This window comes from Coregonus lavaretus (genome assembly GCF_964263955.1).
Source record: "Coregonus lavaretus genome assembly, chromosome: 10".
NCBI classification, from domain to species: domain Eukaryota; kingdom Metazoa; phylum Chordata; class Actinopteri; order Salmoniformes; family Salmonidae; genus Coregonus; species Coregonus lavaretus.
This window is the reverse complement of record NC_139997.1, coordinates 35308315-35330704: the sequence shown is the minus strand read 5'-3', so window position 1 is coordinate 35330704 and position 22390 is coordinate 35308315. Positions and strand designations below refer to the sequence as shown.

Genomic DNA, 22390 nt, shown 5'->3' with positions numbered 1-22390 from the left:
ATTGGAATAACACAAAAAAAAACAGGAAAAAAGCAAATTTGACATAATTTCACACAAAACTAAAAAAATGGGCCGGACAAAGTTATTGGCACCCTTTCAAAATTGTGGATAAATAAGTTTGTTCCAAGCATGTGATGCTCCTTTAAACTCACCTGGGGCAAGTAACAGGTGTGGGCAATCTAAAAATCACACCTGAAAGCAGATAAAAAGGAGAGAAGTTGACTCAGTCTTTGCATTGTGTTTCTGTGTGTGCCACACTAAGCATGGAGAACAGAAAGAGGAAAAGAGAACTGTCTGAGGACTTGAGAACCAAAATTGTGGAAAAATATCAACAATCTCAAGGTTACAAGTCCATCTCCAGAGATCTAGATGTTCCTTTGTCCACAGTGCGCAACATGATCAAGAAGTTTGCAACCCATGGCACTGTAGCTAATCTCCCTGGACGTGGACGGAAGAGAAAAATTGATGAAAGGTTGCAACGCAGGATAGTCCGGATGGTGGATAAGCAGCCCCAAACAAGTTCCAAAGAAATTCAAGCTGTCCTGCAGGCTCAGGGTGCATCAGTGTCAGCGCGAACTATACGTCGAAATTTGAATGAAATGAAACGCTATGGCAGGAGACCCAGGAGGACCCCACTGCTGACACAGAGACATAAAAAAGCAAGACTACAGTTTGCCAAAATGTACATGAGTAAGCCAAATTCCTTCTGGGAGAACGTCTTATGGACAGATGAGACCAAGATAGAGCTTTTTGGTAAAGCACATCGTTCTACTGTTTACCGAAAATGTAATGAAGCCTTCAAAGAAAAGAACACAGTACCTACAGTCAAATATGGTGGAGGTTCAAAGATGTTTTGGGGTTGTTTTGCTGCCTCTGGCACTGGGTGCCTTGACTGTGTGCAAGGCATCATGAAATCTGAGGATTACCAAAGGATTTTGGGTCGCAATGTAGGGCCCAGTGTCAGAAAGCTGGGTTTGCGTCCGAGATCATGGGTCTTCCAGCAGGACAATGACCCCAAACATACTTCAAAAAGCACCCAGAAATGGATGGCAACAAAGCGCTGGAGAGTTCTGAAGTGGCCAGCAATGAGTCCAGATCTTAATCCCATTGAACACCTGTGGAGAGATCTTAAAATTGCTGTTGGGAAAAGGCACCCATCCAATATGAGAGACCTGGAGCAGTTTGCAAAAGAAGAGTGGTCCAAAATTCCGGGTGAGAGGTGTAAGAAGCTTATTGATGGTTATAGGAAGCGACTGATTTCAGTTATTTTTTCCAAAGGGTGTGCAACTAAATATTAAGTTAAGGGTGCCAATCATTTTGTCCGGCCCATTTTTTGAGTTTTGTGTGAAATTATGTCAAATTTGCTTTTTTCCTGTTTTTTTTGTGTTATTCCAATACACACAAAGGAAATAAACATGTGCATAGCAAAACATGTGTAATTTCAATACTTTTCTGTGAGAAATACTTCATTTTCTGGAAAAATTTCAGGGGTGCCAACAATTTTGGCCATGACTGTACATTGTGTACATAAAACATGTTATATACATGCATATAAAATATTGTTGAAACAATAGATTTTCAGGACAAACTCTTAAATTTGAATGATGAAGGAAAACAAAACTTGTGTATGTGAATATTCAGTTATTATATTTCATTAATTCAAGGGGAAATACTACATTTCCCAGAATGCATTAGTAACCCTCAAGTTATAATTGGCTATTCTAAGCACTAAGGTAAAAAGAGTATGAACATTGTTTCCAGAGAAAAGTGATATATTCTTTGGTATCTGGAAGTGTGACCTGTCAGAGTCAATGAATATTTCATGTTCTATGACTGAGTGGAATTTATTTTAATTGCAATGAATTAAATTCTAATTCCTGTCACTCAAACTCAAAATCCTGTGGTGTGTGGCCAATCAAGTCGAATTTCAACTCATGAGTTGAATGGGAGTCAATTCCAAAACTCTGAATTGAGCACATCCCTGCAGTTAACTGCCTAAGGGGGCAAGTTTGAATATTTGCCCCATTAAATATTCATCTATGTGGCAGATTAGAGGCTTCCCACTTGGTGTGTTCGATGGCTATGCTAGGACCCACTGGACCATTTGGGTGAATAGCGGCATGACCGACAAACCGTGCACTATATAAAGGGCAGCTGGGTATTAAAACCATCAGGGGCGAGACACACACAACTGCAACTGTTTGGGTTAGAAAATGTGGGTTAAAATCAAATACTGATTCCCCTGTCGATTAAAAGTTTCCCAATTATTAACCTAACAATCTGGTTAAAAGTCATTCCATTCAGATTTTCAAATTGGCCTAGTTCCAGTCACGCAAATTCCTCTCTATCCATTTTCTCTCTGTCTCCCAGCCCAAATATTTGTATAGAAGTCAGTCTGTTTCCCTGGCTGAGTCCCCGGGGGAAGCTGATCCTCTTATCCACCTTTATTAATGAATGATAGACAGGATTTGGTGCCGTAATCATGTCGGCAGGCCGTCTGTGATAAAGCTCACTCCCTCCTCTCCCCTCCTGGACGAGGAGTGTGTGTGGTAGGGGGGTTGGGTGGGAGAGGGGGTAAATGAGGACCTCTGGTAGTGCCCCAATGTTGCCAATTAATTTAATTTAGGCTAATTGAATTGAAAAACCTTGTCCATCAAAAATGGTCTCAAATTTCCTCAGCGCCACCAAAACATTAACATACGCTAAACAACTGAGCAGCGCTCACATTACATCTCATGGAATGTAGCATGTCCCTGCTCCATTTGGATCAAACCCCTCGTTCTCCTCTTCATCCGTAAATACAATAACAGTGATTGTACACTGCGTCCCACCTCTATCTACTCCTCCTCCAGTGTGTGTGTGTGTGTGTGCGCGTGTGTGCGTGTGTGCGTGCGCGTCGGACCAGAGTCATAGCCCGGCCTCTCTCTGTGGTGTGCTACAGAGTCTCAGGGTTTTCATCCACTGCAAGGAGCCTCCAGGGAGTAATAACGACAGCATGACGCATGTCAACTACACTTCTCTATACTATGTCAATGACGCAGTGCACACACACAACCCCCTCAAAACACTTATTCACCCACACAATTTAAAAAAAATCTATTTAGCTCTCTAAACCAGGGATTGAAAAACCAACTGGTTTGTTGGCAATCCCCTGACACTAACAAAAGCTAACAAATTTGCCCAGTGGCGGTAAATGCTATTGTCTTCCTCCCCTCTCCCTCACGCTTATTTGAATTCAACCATCTAATCTAGCCCAGGCCTGGGCTCTGGAGGCTTGCTAAAATCCTAACTAAAGCATTATCTTTCTAGTACTGGCTGGCTTGGGATGGGGCTGCATGGCTGGGGCGATATGGCGGAGTCTGGGGGATAGGGCTATCAATAGGGATGGGACTGGAACTGGTGCTGGGCAGATAGAGATGGGGCTGAGGCTGGGGAGATGGGTCTACTAGTGTACTTGGGCTGGAGTAGAGGCAGGGGGCTCGGTCTAGAGTGGGGTTTCCCAACTGGCTGGTGATTTTATTTGATTCCCCCCAAGTTCTGCCTTTTTTTGAATTTTCATTGTTGGACATAAAAGACTGTAAAAACAACAGGAAATTATTTTCAAATTATTTTATTTTGTAAATCTGTTCCCAAGTATTCCCAGGCATAATAGAGAGACGTGATCATATACAAATGTTAGCAAGGTTTGAAATGATTATTGTTTTAGTCAAATATATCCGTTTGGCCTTCTTGCGGTCAATTTGCAGTCTACAAATTATTTGTAATTATGTTCCGGCCAGTAGTTGAAATTTGGTCAGTCTACCCTGGCCTTCATGTTAATGGATTGGACTAAACCTGAACCCATCATAGACGTGTTTCACAAGTTTGGATAGCACAGCACAGTCAAGTGTGTAGAGCACAGTACTGAGTACAGTACAGTGAGTAGAGCACAGTAGAGTACAGTCCAATACAGTAAAGTAAAGGAAGGTAAAGTATAGTACAGTACAGTTATTGTACTGTACTTTGAATTGTATTCTACTGTGTTCTGCTGTGCTGCGCTGTGATGTCCAAACTTGTAAAATATGAGGAGAATGACATTCATATCTATAATTATGCATTTCTGTGTAGTACAGATCAGGGACCCATGATGTAATTCCCTTACCATAATTCCCTTACCGGGTGTAAATCCACTTCACTTACCATAGTTCAATTTATCTTTATTTAACCTTCATTTAACTAGGCAAGTCAGTTAAGAACAAATTCATACTTACAATGACGGCCTACCAAAAGGCAAAAGGCCTCCTGCGGGGACGGGGGCTGGGATTCAAAATAAAAATATAGGACAAAACACACATCACGACAAGAGAGACACCACAACACTACATAAAGAGAGACCTAAGACAACAACATAGCATGGCAGCAACACATGACAACACAGCATGGTAGCAACACGACATGACAACAACATGGTAGCAACACAACATGGCAGCAGCACAACAGATGGTACAAACATTATTGGGCACAGACAACAGCACAAAGGGCAAGAAGATAGAGACAACAATACATCACGCGAAGCAGCCACAACTGTCAGTAAGAGTTTACATGATTGAGTCTTTGAATGAAGAGATGGAGATAAAACTGTCCAGTTTGAGTGTTTTTTGCAGCTCGTTCCAGTCGCTAGCTGCAGCAAACTGGAAAGAGGAGCGACCCAGGGATGTGCGCGCTTTGGGGACCTTTAACAGAATGTGACTGGCAGAAAGGTTGTTGTATGTGGAGGATGAGGGCTGCAGTAGGTATCTCAGATAGGGGGGGAGTGAGGCCTAAGAGGGTTTTATAAATAAGCATCAACCAGTGGGTCTTGTGACGGTATACAGAGATGACCAGTTTACAGGAGTATAGAGTGCATTGATTTGTCCTATAAGGAGCATTGGTGGCAAATCTGATGGCTGAACGGTAAAGAACATCTAGCCGCTCGAGAGTACCCTTACCTGCCGATCTATAAATTATGTCTCCGTAATCTAGCATGGGTAGGATGGTCATCTGAATCAGGGTTAGTTTGGCAGCTGGGGTGAAAGAGGAGCGATTACGATAGAGGAACCAAGTCTAGATTTAACTTTAGCCGGAGGGGATGGCTGCCGTATTATGGACTCTTAACCAACCGTGCTATTTTGTTTGTTTTTTCGCATCGTTTGTAACTTATTTTGTACATAATGTTGCTGCTACCGTCTCTTATGACCGAAAATAGCTTCTGGACATCAGAACAGCGATTACTCACCTTGAACTGGACGTAGAATTTGTCTTTAATGAGTCGGATTTGCTCCAGACACCCGACAGGGCCCTCATCCCCGTCATTCGCAGTAAAAAGAAAAGGAGATATCGTGGAAGGAGATCGGGTGCCTGATAAGGAGCCGGCGACCTTTGCCATCGGTACTATTGGCCAACGTACAATCGCTGGATAATAAAGTGGACGAACTAAAAGCACGTATATCCTACCAACGGGACATTCAAAACTGTAATATCTTATGTTTTCACAGAGTCGTGGCTGAACGGCGACATGAATAACATACAGCTGGCGGGTTATGCACTGTATCGGCAGGATAGAACAGCAGCCTCTGGTAAGACAAGGGGTGGCGGTCTATGTATATTTGTAAACAACAGCTGGTGCACGATATCTAAGGAAGTCTCAAGGTTTTGCTCACCTGAGGTAGAGTATCTCATGATAAGCTGTAGACCACACTATCTACCAAGAGAGTTTATCTATATTCTTCGTAGCTGTCCATTTACCACCACAAACCGATGCTGGCACTAAGACCGCACTCAATGAGCTATATTCGGCCATAAACAAACAGGAAAACGCTCATCCAGAGGCGGCGCTCCTAGTGGCCGGGGACTTTAATGCAGGGAAACTTAAATCCGTTTACCTCATTTCTACCAGCATGTTAAATGTGCAACCAGAGGGAGAAAAACTCTAGACCACCTTTACTCCACACATAGAGACGCGTACAAAGCTCTCCCTCGCCCTCCATTTGGCAAATCTGACCATAATTATATCCTCTTGATTCCTGCGTACAACCAAAAACTAAAGCAGGAAGCACCAGTGACTCGGTCAATAAAGAAAAGTGGTCAGATGAAGCAGATGCTAAGCTACAGGACTGTTTTGCTAGCACAGACTGGAATATGTTCAGGGATTCTTCTGATGGCATTGAGGAGTACAACACATCAGTCACTGGCTTCATCAATAAGTGCTTAGATAACGTCATCCCCACAGTGACTGTACGTATATACCCCAACCAGAAGCCATGGATTACAGGCAACATCCGCACTGAGCTAAAGGGTAGAGCTGCTGCTTTCAAGGAGCGGGAGTCTAACCCGGAAGCTTATAAGAAATCCCGTAATGCCCTCAGACGAACCATCAAACAGGCAAAGATCAGATCGAACTCCACCGGTTCCGCACTCGTCGGATGTGGCAGGGCTTGCAAACTATTACAGGACTACAAAGGGAAGCACAGCCGCGAGCTGCCCAGTGACACGAGCCTACCAGACGAACTAAATTACTTCTATGCTCGCTTCGAGGCAAGTAACATTGAAACATGCATGAGAGCATCAGCTGTTCCGGACGACTGTGTGATAAAGCTCTCCATAGCCGACATGAGTAAGACCTTTAAATAGGTCAACATTCACAAGGCCGCAGGGCCAGACGGATTACCAGGACGTGTACCCTGAGCATGCGCTGACCAACTGGCAAGTGTCTTCACTGACATTTTCAACCTCTCCCTGTCTGAGTCTGTAATACCAACATGTTTCAAGCAGACCACCATAGTGTTCTTGGGCACAGGGACTAAGGTAACCTGCCTAATTGACTACCGACCCGTAGCACTCACGTCTGTAGCCGTGAAGTGCTTTGAAAGGCTGGTCATGGCTCGCATCAACACCATTATCCCAGAAACCCTAGACCCACTCCAATTTGCATACCACCCCAACAGATCCACAGATGATGCAATCTCTATTGCACTCCACACTGCCCTTTCACACCTGGACAAAAGGAAATGTGAGAATGCTATTCATTGACTACAGCTCAGTGTTCAACACCATAGTGCCCTCAAAGCTCATCGCCAAGCTAGGGACCCTGGGACTGAACACCTCCCTCTGCAACTGGATTCTGGACTTCCTGACGGCCACCCCCAGGTGGTAAGGGTAGGTAACAACACATCCGCCACGCTGATCTTTAACACGGGGGCCCCTCAGGGGTGCGTGCTCAGTCCCCTCCTGTACTCCCTGTTCACTCATGACTGCATGGCCAGCAACGACTCCAACACCATCATTAAGTTTGCCGATGACACAACAGTGGCAGGCCTGATCACCGACAACGACGAGACAGCCTATACAGAGGAGGTCAGAGACCTGGCCGTGTGGTGCCAGGACAACAACCGCTCCCTCAACGTGATCAAGACAAAGGAGATGATTGTGGACTACAGGAAAAAGAAGAGTTCCCCCTCAGGAGACTGAAAAGATTTGGCATGGGTCCTCAGATCCTCAAAAGGTTATACAGCTGCACCATCGAGAGCATCCTGACTGGTTGCATCACCGCCTGATAAGGCAACTGCTCGGCCTCCGACCGCAAGGCACTACAGAGGGTAGTGCGTACAGCCCAGTACATCACTGGGACCAAGCTTCCTGCCATCCAGGACCTCTATACCAGGCGGTGTCAGAGGAAGGCCCTAAAAATTGTCAAAGACTCCAGCCACCCTGGTCATAGACTGTTCTCTCTTTTACCGCACGGCAAGCGGTACCGGAGTGCCAAGTCTAGGTCCAAGAGGATTCTAAACAGCTTTTACCCCCAAGCCATAAGGCTACCCAGACTATTTGCATTGCCCCCCTCTTTTGCGCTGCTGCTACTCTCTGTTTATTATCTATGCATAGTCACTTTAATAACTCTACCTACATGTACATATTGCCTCGACTGGCCGGTGTCCCCACACATTGACTCTGTGCCGGTGCCCCCTGTATATAGCCTTGCTACTGTTTTTTACTGCTGCTCTATAATTATTCTTATTTATTTTGGGGGGTATTCTTTCTTAAAACTGCATTGTTGGTTAAGGGCTTGTAAGTAAGCATTTCACTGTAAGGTCTACACCTGTTGTATTTGGCGCATGTGACAAATACAATTTGATTTTGATTTGGTATGTGCTGAGAGAAGGACAGTGTACCGTCTAGCCATACTCCCAAGTACTTGTATGAGGTGACTACCTCAAGCTCTAAACCCTCAGAAGTAGTAATCACACCGGTGGGGAGAGGGGCATTCTTCTTACCAAACCACATGACCTTTGTTTGGAGGTGTTCAGAACAAGGTTAAGGGCAGAGAAAGCTTGTTGGACACTAAGAAAGCTTTGTAGTAAAGCGTTTAACACAAAATCCAGGGAGGGGCCAGTTGAGTATAAGACTATCATCTGCATATAAATGGATGAGAGAGCTTCTTAATGCCTGAGCTATGTTGTTGATGTAAATTGAGAAGAGTGTGGGGCTAGGATCGAGCCTTGGGGTACTCCCTTGGTGACAGGCAGAGGCTGAGACAGCAGATGTTCTGACGTTAGAGAGGTGGTTAGAGAGGTGGTTAGCAAACCAGGCCAAAAGTCGCCAATTTGATACGCCTCAGAGACACCAATACTCCTTAGCCGGCCCACAAGAATGGAATGGTCTACCTTATCAAAAGCTTTGGCCAAGCCAATAAAAATAGCAGCACAACATTGCTTAGAATCAAGGGCAATGGTGACATCATTTAGGACCTTTAAGGTTGCAGTGACACATCCATAACCTGAACGGAAACCAGATTGCATACCAGAGAGAATACTATAGACATCAAGAAAGCCAGTCGAAACGTTTTTCCAACACTTTGATAAACAGGGCAAAATAGAAATTGGCCTATAACAGTTAGGATCAGCTTGATCTTCCCCTTTAAATAAAGGAAGCACTGTGGCTGCCTTCAAAGCAATGGGAACCTCCCCAGAGAGGAGAGACAAGTTAAAAAAGGTCAGAGATAGGCTTGGCGATAATAGGGGCAGCAACCTTCAAGAAGAAAGGATTTAAACCATCTGACCCAGATGGTTTTTGGGGGTCAAGTTTAAGGAGCTCCTTTAGCACCTCAGACTCAGTGATTGCCTACAGGGAGAAACTTTGTAGCGGGGCAGGGGAAAGAGAGGGAGGCGCATCGGCGCTAGTCGCATTAGAAGGGGTGGGAGAAGGAAATGTTGGACGGGCAAGGAGGCATGGCTGAGTCAAATAGGAATCCTGATTTAATGAAGTGGTGATTAAAGAGCTCAGCCATGTGGTCCTTGTCCAACTACATCATCAACATTAAGGGACATGGGCAGCTGTGAGGAGGGTTTATTCTCCAGGTCTTTAACCGTTTTCCAGAACTTCTTGGGGTTAGACCCACAAAGAGAGAACTGCTCCTTAAAAGTAACTAACTTTGGCCTTCCGGATAGCCTGAGTGCACTTATTTCTCATTTGCCTGAACGAGTCAGCCTGAGTATGCGTGTGCCGAACCTTTCGCCAAATGGAATTCTTGAGGTGGAGTAACTCTGCCAGTCTTGCTCATTAAAGGTTTTTAGCAAATGTTTATGACAAATCAGGACAGGTCGTTTCACTGAGAAGCCATTACGAACACAGGCTGTAAAACAGTGATCACTAAGGTCATTACAGAAAACACCAGACTGATACCTATCAGGATTATTTGTGAGGATAACATCATGGAGAGTAGCCTTTTATGGGTGTTTGGAGTCATACCTTGTGGGATTGGTAATAATTTGAGAAAGATTTAGGGAGTCCCATTGCTTTAGGACTTGGTCAGGTGGTTTAAGCATGTCCCAGTTTAGGTCACCTAGTAGGTCAAATTCAGACTTAGTGTAAGGGGCCAGGAGAGAGCTTAGGGCAGGTAGGGTACAGGCCGGTGCTGATGGTGGACGATAACACCCAGCAACAGTCAACAAAGAGCTATTTGAAAGTTTAATGCTTAAAACCAGCAAATCAAATTGTTTGGGGACAGACTTGGTGGAGACAACAGAGCACTGAAGGTGTTCCTTGGTAAAGATTGCCACTCCACCACCTTTAGAAGATCTGTCTTGCCGAAAAAGGTTATAACCAGAAAGGTTAACATCAGTGTTCAAAACACTCTCTTAACCACATCTCAGTAATGGCCAACACATCTGGATTGGAGCTGTAAACCCACACTTTCAATTGATACATTTTAGGTAATAAGCATCTAGTGTTAACGTGCAGAAAACCCAGGCTTTTACGAGAGCAGAAATCAGTGAAACAGATATAGGACAAGTTAGAATTGGGGCTAGCAACAGTAGATGGGCCAGGGTGTACATGCACATTTCCAGATATCATCAGCAGTAATTCAATCAGGGCACGGCCGAGGACAGGGAGAGCTCTGCAGTGTTGATTTTTGTATGACATTTGGATGTGCATCAGATGGCAACAAGATCATATTGTACAGCAATTTCATCAGGTAACATGAATACAAAGCCGGCGAAAGGTGGTTAGAATAGGATGGGAGGCCAAGAGTCCATGTAACCAAGAGAGTCAGAGTCCCGAGTGTGGGAACAAACAGTCTGTCCCACGGTTGGGTAAACAAACAAGTTCATAGTCAACAAAGCATGCAGGAGTCATGAGGCAAATAGCATAAAGCACAAGAAAAATATAACGACTTTGGGCTAGCCATTGTAAGTTCAGAGTCACTCGCCCCAACAAGATAACTTGAGAGAGTAGCTCTATAATAGTCAGAGATAAAATAGTAGGCCTATACTAGTGGTCCTCTGTAGCTCAATTGGTAGAGCATGACGCTTGTAACGCCAGGGTAGTGGGTTCGATCCCCGGGACCAGCCATACGTAAAAATGTATGCACACATGACTGTAAGTCGCTTTGGATAAAAGCATCTGCTAAATGGCATATTATTATTAGTTAATTAAAGCGTTTCTGAGTAAGCTCACATAATAAGCTTCACAAGTTAATTAGCCTACATAAAATTCCAGATTCCTTCAGACAAGGTGACTGAAAAGGTTGTGTTTGATGCAAGAAACCACTTTACAAAATAAAATGCATTATTATTATTCCCATACCATTATTACAGAGAATCAGACAAATGATGCTACCATATGGCTATTGGCTACTTAGCTTATTCAAGCCCGTCTCAAAATAAAACACTGCCCCTTGAAGACAAAAAAAAGCTCTTTACCTGACTCGCTTTTCAAAGATGTCTAGAAATGTACATGTTTTGTGATCTTGTAGGAAGCAATCACTCCGCTATTGCTGACTACAAATTATCTATAACTGGGCTAATAACTCACACGTGGCTACATGCAGCTCTCGCTTTGATCTCAAAACAAGCGCATCTACTCACGACCGCTCATGGTGTAAACACAGTCCAGTTCAAAGTGAATGGCACAGATCCATATATGGCAATGGTCTATTTGCATAAAGGCCTACTGCAGCTCTGATTGGTTATGCCGCACCGGTCTGTGTAGAAACCTACTCCAATGCGTTCTGCCTACAACAAAACTCTTGCATATTTAGTTTTACATACTAATAAGTCTTGCATAGTTCGTTTTGTTTTGGTATGTTGCATTGAAAGTGGATAATATTGCATTGATTCAATCACAATTCCCACAGTAAAGGTAAATGTTGATAATGTTAACTAATGGGGAAAACTTAAGTTGAGTGAAGTTCAATCTCTTGCTTCCCTGCGCAGGCTGATATTTCCTCTGCGCGCAGCTTAGAGGAAACATTGGATGTAGAGTGAGACAGAGCGAAAAACAGAGGGAAAGGAAAAAACAATAGTAGAAGAAAAGCGAGAAGCTGGTGAGGAATAGAAAGCGAGCAAGAAAGAGAGCAGGTGTGGTCCTCTCCTCTAGTTCCAGTGAGAGGCAGTGACCTCATGGTTCTCTGCCTGGGAAGAGTGATGAGGTCATAATGACAGACTACTGAACAGAGTACCCAAAGGCTCATGTGTCCCGAACAGGGGTGTTAGGTTACCCTCTTGGCCAGGGAATGGGTCACACAGGACCCTCTGCATCCTTTCCATCTCCCCCCACCCATCCAAACCCAGCCCTGACACAGCCATTACATCCGCCACCTCCTCTCCATTCCTCCGCCCACACTACGATCAATAGCAATCTGGCTAAAGGTTTGGGATGAGATTGGCCGGCAGTGAGAGACTGTCTAGAGGTTAAAGGCATCAAATGTCCCAGCTAGAACACCACTCACGTTCCATTCCCTGTTCTTCTCATCCACTTGTTTTTCCCTCTCTCACACTATTTCCCTGGCTGCAATAGCAGGCTTCAAAATGACATTCTTTTGATGCCATGGTGAAAGGAGAGCGCTTCTAATTTTAGTACAAGACTGTCCTTCATCTGCTGCTAAATATTCAACATCATGCATAACAGAGGCAAGAATTTCATCAAACGAGTTACATTCTGGTGGTAAAAACGGCTCTGGGCATAACAACCCTCACATCAGCGGCAAGGCCCCCTATGACAAGCATCACACAAACTCTTCCCAAAAGAATACAGAACCCTCTGAGTGGATAGACACCTAAAAGACTAGGTTTATAAATGATTAATTACTCTTTTTGCAGTATCTAGCTGATCTGAAGTGTGCTGTAAAAAGACTAGGTTTAAACTGTCTGAAAGGTTGCTGAGTAAATGAAGGTACTCACCTTGCTCCCCTGTTGCGGTTTGGTGCGGCAGACGGGTCGAGTTGTGCCCCCCACCGCAACCTTGACCTCTGATCCCGGCCCAACCCCTGCCGTGACCCCCGCACTGACCCCGTGATGGCGGTGCCACCCCAGCAGGCAGCGCCACTGAGCCAGCTCCCTCAGGAGAGGCAGGCAGGACGCAGGGCACAGCATGGCGCGTAAGAGTGGGCACACACACCGTCTAACACACACTGTCCAACACACACTCTATCCCTCAACCAATTTCACGCACCACTGAGTCTTTACTATACCCCCCACGAGACCTATCAATGGCCGCGCTCTTGCTTTACAAGCGGATCCAATCCCAATCTCAATGCCTGTCTACCAAAGTCCTGCTGAATTGTCAGTCTCAAGTAGTTTAGGGGCTAAATCCCTTCTGGACTCGAAAGATAGAATACCTCTCCGTCTCAACCATAAGCCAGGTATGAGAGATGAGGGGCTCCACAGCTGGCCTGCTGGCTACATAAAGCAACCTGAGTCTCAGTCCCCAAAGCACACTGCTGTAATGTAATGGCAGCCTGAGGGGTAAGGAGAACTGCCTGCCTAACTGACTGCTCCAATGGTGCCTTTAACGGCTGAAAATACACGGGTGATAAGTCCCTAATATCTGTTTCACACAGTCAATGGTATGCATGTCTCTCTATGCATGTGAGAGTAAGTGTGAATGAATGGGTCTGTGTGTCCGGTCCACAGTCACACCAAGTTACTTCTAGCACTAATCCTGCCACCTGCCAAGCTCAGCTCACACATTTATTGTGCCTCTGACTGAACACACTGAATCAGCCCATTATTTATCTCCTGCCAGGCAGCCTAAACAAAGCCACGAGGAGCTCCAAACCGCTCTGCTGTGGAGGAATTCAGCCACTTCCCTTCTCTCTCACACAAACACAGTCTGATGCTCAGCACACAGCAGTATGGAGGCCAGCTGACTAGCTACCTCACCGTCTGTCCTCTACCCAGAGAGAACACTCAGTACCAGCATCGTCTCCTTCACTACAGCGCTATGACTTCACCTACAGTATGACTTCAGCCTGACTCAGAAACATCCTGTATCAGCCACACAGCTAAACAATAGCAAGCATCATCTCTAGAGAAGATGAACAGACCAATGCACATGGAGGGTAACAGTTGTCTCTCTTTCACTCGTTCCCGCGCTCCCTCTTTCCCGCACTCCCTTCCTGGAGATCTACTGCAGCAGTCAAATGCAAACAGTGCGCAATGACAGCTCCTCCTCGACGGCTTACCGAGCTAAACACACGACCAACATCAGAATAGTGGATGTCAACACACACACACACAGTAAAAGCTCCTACCGCATCACCTGAAGCCGGACAGAGGAATGCCTGTATAACACACACACACACACACACGGACGCACTCTCTCTCTCTGCTGCGGTCTCCTCCTCCTCTTCTCAGCTCAGCACGGTGACAGACAAGGCAGAGGAGCCGCCGCGCAAAAACATTCCCCCACCGAATGACTGCAGCACACACACACGAATGGAGGGGGCGGGGAGACAGAGACTGCCTGTTTGTGTGTGTGGGGCACTGTATATGCACTGTATACAGTGTATTCGTCACAATGGCATCCCTCCCTCTGCATATGAAGATATATACCCTCTGTAAATTGTATCTCCTCACTGTAAATCAGTTTATACTCCAGAGTTTGTTTACTGTATTTATATTGAATATTCTATTTGTTGATTTTGTGTCTATTCAGTTTGTATATTGTCTATTTCTGGCAGCACCTATTCACCAAGTGAAATTCTGGATATGTGTAAATGTACTTGGCGAATAAAGTGATTCTGAGAAGGGGGGGGGGGGTTACAGCCAAGTGCAACAACCCCCCTGCCCTTCCTCTTCCCTCTCTCATGTTTTTCTTTCTCCCTCTCTTTGTCCCTCAGCATCAGTCTTTCCCCTGTAGGACAGACTGTTGGGACTCCAGGCAAGACTCACCATCCCCTGGCCGTTTCATGTCCCTCTCCCCCATTTGTCATCCCTTTCAACCAGGCAGATTGTGTGTGTGTGTGTGTTTGTGTGTGTGTGAGATGGGTAGTGTAAACAGCGGTGCTGGGAGCTGGTTTCATTGACTCTGGCAGTTAGCCGAATGAAGAGCAGCTGGCCTTCGCCGATTGACTTTCCATTTTCCTATTTTCTTCCTCCAGGTTTCTTTTTCTCCCCTCATCCCCTGCCCTCATCCCCTGCATCGTAGCCATGGTGTCCCCCTATCCAAGGCCAGCCTCTATTACCTCCCTCAATGGGATGTGGGATGAGAAGCCTGAGCTACATGTATGCATGTGTACTTGTGTGTCTGGAGGCTAGAACACACCTCAGAGTCTAAAAACAAGACAACAGATTCAGCAGCAGGTACTGCCAGAGGACTCTCTATACACCAGAGGGGAAAGGAGAGAGGGGAGGAGAGAGAGAGACGGGGGAGGAGAGAGAGAGAGGGGGGAGGAGAGAAAGAGGGGGGAAGAGAGAGAGCGAGGGTTCTGCTACTGCAATGCCTTCAGAATACCCCCCCTCCCCAAGTTTACAAACAAGCTGTACGGCACTAGGCACACAAGCACATGCATAGAGTACAAACACCCACACTAGTGTGTGTTAGAACACACTCATAAAGACACCGAAATGCATATGGATAGATCTGCAGACACAGACAACCACACGACACCCCTAGATAAGCTGCATAGCTAGCTGTCAGCGTCCCTGCAGTGTACATGGCTAACTATTTAGCTGTGGGTGACTGTATCAGGCGAGGTTACAATTAGACAGCCGGAGTCATGTGTGATGTGAGAGATGTAATGAGGGACACGCATGCATACACACAAACCCATACACTGCAGTGCAACATGGACAAGTGCCATGGACGAGGACAAACAGGATGCCTCTGAAGCCAAAAAGGACCACGAGCCTCCATTACTGCCAAATAATGGATGATGAAAGAGTGAGCGCAAAGGGAAGGAGGTAGATGGGGAGAAAGACTACAATAGGAAGGGAAAGTACTCCCTGTATATAGCTTAATCCTTCTCCATTTGATTTATAATGTTACTATTTCTATTTTTTAAATGTTTTACTCTGCATCGTTGGAAGGGCTCGTAAGCAAGCAGTTCACGGTAAAGTCTACTCCCGTTGTATTCGACGCATGTGACAAATACAATTTTATTTGAAAGAGAATGAGTAGGAGTGAAAGAGAATAAGGAAATAACAAGAAAAAGCATGAGACAGAGAGAGAAAGAGAATGAGGAGTGAGAAAAGGCATGATAAAAGACAGACATAGCGCAGAGACAGATGTGTGCTCAGTGTTCTTAAACATCAGGCAATTCAAGTAAGTGATGACGGATGAGGGTTTATGGTGCAGTCAGGTGTGACCATCACTCTGGCCTGTCTGAGATTAATGACTCCTCACACAGGAGAGAGGGAGGAGTAGAGATGAGGAAAAATGATGAGGAGAGGAAGAGTGGAGGACACACTGATGATCTGGTCATTGTGATTCAGCAGTATAATAGAAATGGACAGAGGAGGTGGTAGCCAGGCTAGGAGCTTGTAGAGCAGAGAGATCATGTTATTTTGTTTTCATGATGACATTCATTCAAGTACATCTCACCCCCACAGAGCCCAGGCTGCTAATACAGCATGATGAAAATTGGTTCCAGTGAAATAAATCCCATTCAGGGACTTTATGAACACACACAGCAACCACACACACACCCTACTGCAGTGGTCACCAACCGGTCGATTGCGATCGACTGGTCGATCTCCAAGGCATTTCTAGTCGATCGCCAAACATTCCTGTAAAAAACCCAACGATAAAGCCTTGCGTTCCCCCAAAAAAAGATTTGTCTAACGCAGTTGGTGGTAGGTGCACCCGATTCAGCACTGCGTGTTCCGATTTTTAACCATTTCATGTGTCTGAAGGTACAAACTGCCTTCCCAGCGGGCCCGGAGAGCAAATCAAGTGCACTATAGGCCTACCGCTGGCCAATCGGATGGCTCAGATTAGTGTCTGCAGGTGTGAAAGAAAGCTACAGCTTTTAAAACCATGACTAGAGAGAGACTGTTAATGAATACAGCAAAGAGCATCTGTTTTTATGAGTGAATTCATGTTTAAGTTCTTACTCAGCACTGTCATACTTTTATAAGCCATAAAATGCACGTTCTTCGTACTTCCACTCGCACTACAACCAGCACTGCAGCTGTAATGAATGAGTAGGAAAGTGTATCGATAGGCTTGCGTTGTTATTATTAGCAGCTGGGGTCGTTTTAATACCGAGGAATATTGAACTTTCTCTGTTCATAGACGTAAAAACATGCATCAGGCAGAACTAATGCGGTGCGACTTGAGTTTCGCCATTAGCTGGAAGACAGTGTCCCTTTTTGGGCAGTGTCAGCGAAGGAAAGGGAGAGCGGAGGGACATTGAGAGGCGGACCCTCAGTCTGCTCAGTCTGCTGAGACTGACCATCGGATGCAGGCACCATCAGCCTAATAAAATAAAAATAAAAAGCAAATTATTTAAATGTATGCTCACTCAGCTGTGCCTCACAAGTAATACAACAACTGATCGATTACCAGTGTGTTCATATAGCCTACCAAAAAATGGTCAGGACAACAATGCATTGGCAGGGCAATTCAAGCAAAGCCAATATGCGATGATAATGTATTGGGCCTATAGCCTACTCCACAAACTTCATTGACCTCATTGCTACAGTAATGTTTTTAATAGCTTAATGTTGCAAAGGATGACGTTTTTTTAAGTAAAGTTTTTTTTTTTTTAAATTGACCTTGACTCAGACACAGACAAGGTTGGTGACCACTGCCCTACCGCATACATCAGTAGAATGTGTTATTGTGATGGAATGGGATTTTTCAGACATACAAGACAGTTCTATACATTTATGCAAGGGAAAGCATATTACACTACTGGAACAATCAATACTACACAGGCAGGCAGAGATGTTATCATATGGCTCCGGCTAGAGACTCTCCCCTCAGCTATACCCCCAAGACCTCATCAACACAGAAGCACACCTGTCAATCACAACGCTGACACACACACACACACACACAGGAGAGCAACACTTCAAAGGGGGAGAGGGGATGGGGTTGGATTGGATCTGCCAGCATTTCTGTGTGGAAACAAACACACACAGACACACACCCTACATAGTGACACAAACACACACACACACACACACACACACAACTGGAGACATGAGGAAATATATTTGTGGATAGAATTAGTTTTCAGGTTGACTGAGTGTGAAATGCTGATGATGGCTTTGAGAAGGAGAGCCGAGGAGATGCAGGGAAAGGCTGACGAGGAGAGAGGAGACGCAAGAAGAGGAGAAAATATAGAATGCTCCAGTGTCTGCTCATGATCCTCTTCATTAAATCACACACTTAGCAAGACCGCAGTAGTGAGATCCAGACAGCTAATGCTGGTTTAATCAAATCCACATTAGAAACCCCCATGGTGAGACATCACATCAGCTGTAATAACTAGTAGCGGTCGGCTATACTGACACTACTACATCCTCCCTGCATTATAAACTCACATTTTATTGGCAATTCCATTTAATCTCCAAATGATGTCTATAATTTTAAATTGGTGGTCTAAAAAATAAACACTGCACTGCAGTTCCGTTTCCCTACATTAGGAGATAGTGGCACTATATACATGTTGCTGTACAGAGCAGTTGATTCATTCACTGAAAAAAAAACACAATAAACATTGCACCTTCCTACTTCCTAACACCTCACTTGGCATTCGACATCCTTACAAATGCAAACACAAATAAATAATTCATAAAAGGTAATGCAAAAAGTATGCAACCCACTCAATAAGTAGCCTGCACAAATATTCCAAAAACATCCAAAGTAAGGAAGCAGCTCTCACACTAATACTGTAAAACACACCAAATGAACAGCTGTTCCATCCACACCACAACTGAGCTGAACTATCATCTGTCATAGATCAGCCCTGCTCTCTCTCTCTCTCACACACACACACCTCAGCAGGCATCCTGCTTTATCAACTAACCACGCCATAACTTTAACCACACCTCACACACACACACACACGGTGACTGCCTGCTCCCTCCCAGCAGAGGTCTCAGTTGGGAGGCAAATGAGTATGCAAAGCAGATGTCACATTGCCTGCTTCTAAAAAATTACATGGGGCCATAGAGGCAGAACTGAAGTGAGGAATCAGTGAGCCTGTCATTAGTGTTCGCATGCCAGGGAGCTCAGGAGTGACACGCCAGGCCAGCGCAGCACCACAGCCCATTCAACCGCAAGGGAGATGCTGCAGGGTGGAAGGACCATACATAGTTAGCGCTTCATAATAAGTCAATCAATACACACCAGACACATCCAATTAAAATGTGTACTTGTGTTGGGATAATCAATCATGAAATAAGGGGAAGACGATTCTCGACCTGCTAACAGTTTTGCTGCTCCCAAAAAAAGAATGTCCCGACAACACTTGCACCCTGAAATCGAGCTTTAAGCTTAGGGTTTTTTCTTGAGTGGAAATGCCAAATATCCTGAGTGGAAGTAACCATGTGAGAGTTCCTCTCCACTCAAGTGTGTTTATTCAGTCATCAACTAATTTCCTGAAAATGTATTAACCAGAATTCCCTAGGAGGATTTTGTTTTCTTCTATAAACAGGAAATTGTCTCTGCCAAGACAATTGTCTCATGGTGTGTGTGTGTGTGTGTGTGTGTATGTGTCTGTTCACATGGCCCAATACCTGATTTCGACAAAAGCTGCAAGGGCACATGGGTCACCCTGCAATCAGCTCAACTGTGAAATTAACCAGAGGCAGCAGGCTAGGCATCCTCACTCTCTCTCAGTCATATTATGGAGAGAACACACCTCAGAAAGGAGGGGGAAACAATGTGTGCATGTGTTTGTGTGGGATAGAGAGAGATAGGCTAATGAGAGAGAGAGAACAAATGCGCAAGACTGTGTGTGTGTGTGTGTGTGTGTGTATGGGCTTTTGATCTGCTTCTAAGCTCAGCTGAAGCGTGAACTGTTGCTGATTTCTCATTAAAATCTCCATTATGAGAGTGGGGAGTGGAGGGGAGTGGAGGCTTTGCACAAGTGTGTGTGCGCGAGTGAATGTGTGTGCGAGGGTTTGTGTGTAGGCCTACCTGTTGTATGTGTGTGTGTGTGTGTGTGTGTGTGTGTGTGTGTCTGTGAGAAAGAAAGAACGAGACATTATTCTTATGATGCATATGTGACTCCTAATATGTATAATTATGTTTGTGTGTGTGGTTCCCCGTCTGCTGCAATCAGGCTCTGCCACTCTAAATTACTCAGATAAGGGGTGTGATTAGAGGGGTGCAGAAAGGGGTGTGTTTGTCTGCACCCGAGCCTCTGTCAGAATCAGCTTTCGTAGCCAACAATAAACCGTCAGGAAGGCAGTTGAGTGCAGGTAGTTGGCAGTTTGTGTGTGAACAACAAAAAATAGAGGAACCGGTCCAGAATAGACAGACTCCTACCCAAAATAAAGTGTCGGCCCATGCAGGCAGGGAGGCAGGCAGGCCTGGGGCTCAGTATATCCGTGTCTAATCCCATTACACAGTGTAGCCCGCTGCAGGCCAACGCTGAGACTGTTACAACACTAACACCAGGAGAGGAGAGGACCTGGCTGGGAAAAGTCAAAAATACATCAAAAGTAGCTGCATAAAACAGAGCTCAGTGGATAGAGGGAGGATGTCCAAAAAGCGAATCAGTGATGTAGCCTAAACATTGAGCTGCTCCTGAGGAAATGGGCATGCATAAAATCCCCATATAACACCTCTATGTGCAGTGGAGCAGTGGGCTGCAGCTTTAGAGAAGATAAACACAGCCATTCAGAGGAAACATTACCGGAAGAACAAGAGATGTAATGTCTAGGCTTGGGTCAAGGGTCTGCTCTGTCCTGTGCGGTTATCTGTCATAGGGATACCTGTCCTCAGTGGAAGTTAGAGAAGCTTAAGAGTTCTATGTTGTTGGTACTACTGAGAGATGAGGGCTGAAGACGGTTCGGCTGAGTACTGAGGCAGGGCAAGGAAGGACATGGCAGGGCAGGGATCCATATAGCTCTCAAACATTTGTCTCTGCAGGCCTGGGTTCTGCAGAGGCCTTAGCACCCCACCGAAAACACTTGAGGACATATGGATGGATATACAGGCAGATATCCATCCACCAAATGACTGACCTTAGTCTCTTTATCCCCCCTTCTCTCTCTCTGACACAGCCTTTAGCCTCTGCCAGAGAATGAGAGGATGAAGCAGGGATCATCTTTCACAGGATTGTACCACCACAGAGCGCTGATACAACTTGAATGCGTCCGTAATACAATCACAGCACCATTAAGAGGCAGAAGCTCCTACTGCTCTGACTGACAGAGAGAGGGAATACATGTGCTGCTGTGTTTCACACTACTATGAAGTCAAGCGACGGCTTGACTGAGTGGATCCAAGCAAGCATGAATGAGGGTAGTGAGAGCCAATTTAATTGTACACATTAAGCCTGCTCTGCTCCGTTTTGAATGTCGGAATCCAAAGGGTGTGTGTGTGTGTGTGTTTACTTTGCAGTTTTGCACAACAGATAAGTTCACCTCAAATCTCTCCACTCAGTGACCTCTGAACCCTCACCTGACCTAACCCTCAGGACATTGCGGGAGTTATTTTACACTGGCACAGTTTGAACCGGGCAATGGCCTGTGATGTCATCGGCGAAAGCGGGGAGGGAGGAGAGCCCTTCTCAAATCGAACAGTAACCTCAGTCATTTTGTCAACAAGGCAGCATGGTGCATCATCCAGAATCTATTTTCCATAAAATAAATGTTTTATTTTCAAACCACTTTTCATTGGGAAGGCAGATAAAGCGTATTTATCAAAAGCAATTCACTTTTGCATGGGAAAACACAGAATCTTACAAATTACTACACGTGATTAATTAAGTCACTTTTGGTTCCAAATCTAATGCAATCAACTTTCAGCCGGTGCAAGACACGCCTACAGGGGCGCCCAGGCAAGATTAATCGAACCCCCTCATTGAGCAGTTAAGAGTGATGATATCAGCACCATCTCAGCAGGTCCAATGAAAGGGTGTGAACTATGAAGTTGAACCTCTTGATTTCCCAAATTGTAAAGGTCATTTGATCAGTCACAACTGTGTGAATGATTGAGCGGATTTACAGAATGTGCTGTTGATGATTCACTCAAAGACAATGACAACACATCTGTCCCTTATGACAACACCAGATACATTACTGTCAGATAAAGTTAGTTCAGACAAGGGCTTCTTGTACTTTGCCAGGCCATTGCATTCCTCAATGTTATGGTCCATTCAATTCTGGTCTTCTCTGACAATTACATGACAAGTGACTAACCATGATGACAACACAGTATAGATCACAGCTAGTTACTTCCCTGTCGTAAAAAGAAGCAGAGATGCACTTGTAGTAACCACCGTGTGGCATCAACTCCCAAACCTTCACCAATTCGAATACACTTTGTTTGTTTCAGACTAATGTAAAGTAACGTTAGCTAAGTACAATACACTGGTTAGAGATCTGATTGGAAAGATGCGACAGCATGGAGATTTACAAACCTGGACCCTTTATCATCATATGAACATGTTTGGATCTCGCGACCGGAGCGC

At 45.1% G+C, this 22390-nt stretch overlaps 1 protein-coding gene across 2 annotated transcripts in view; it reads right to left on the bottom strand.

Annotated features, from left to right (window-relative positions):
* LOC311136232 (E3 ubiquitin-protein ligase Siah2-like) overlaps positions 1-22390 on the bottom strand; it is a 33264-nt gene that overhangs the window by 10172 nt on the left and 702 nt on the right. The window contains exon 1 of one of the 2 annotated variants that reach the window (XM_084170359.1): positions 12696-14154. The exons of the other annotated variant lie outside the window; for it this stretch is intronic. Coding sequence (XP_084026485.1) covers positions 12696-12887 — 192 coding nt within the window. The 5' untranslated portion in view covers positions 12888-14154. Of the gene's footprint in view, positions 1-12695; positions 14155-22390 lie in introns of those variants that run through there. 2 annotated transcript variants of the gene reach the window in all.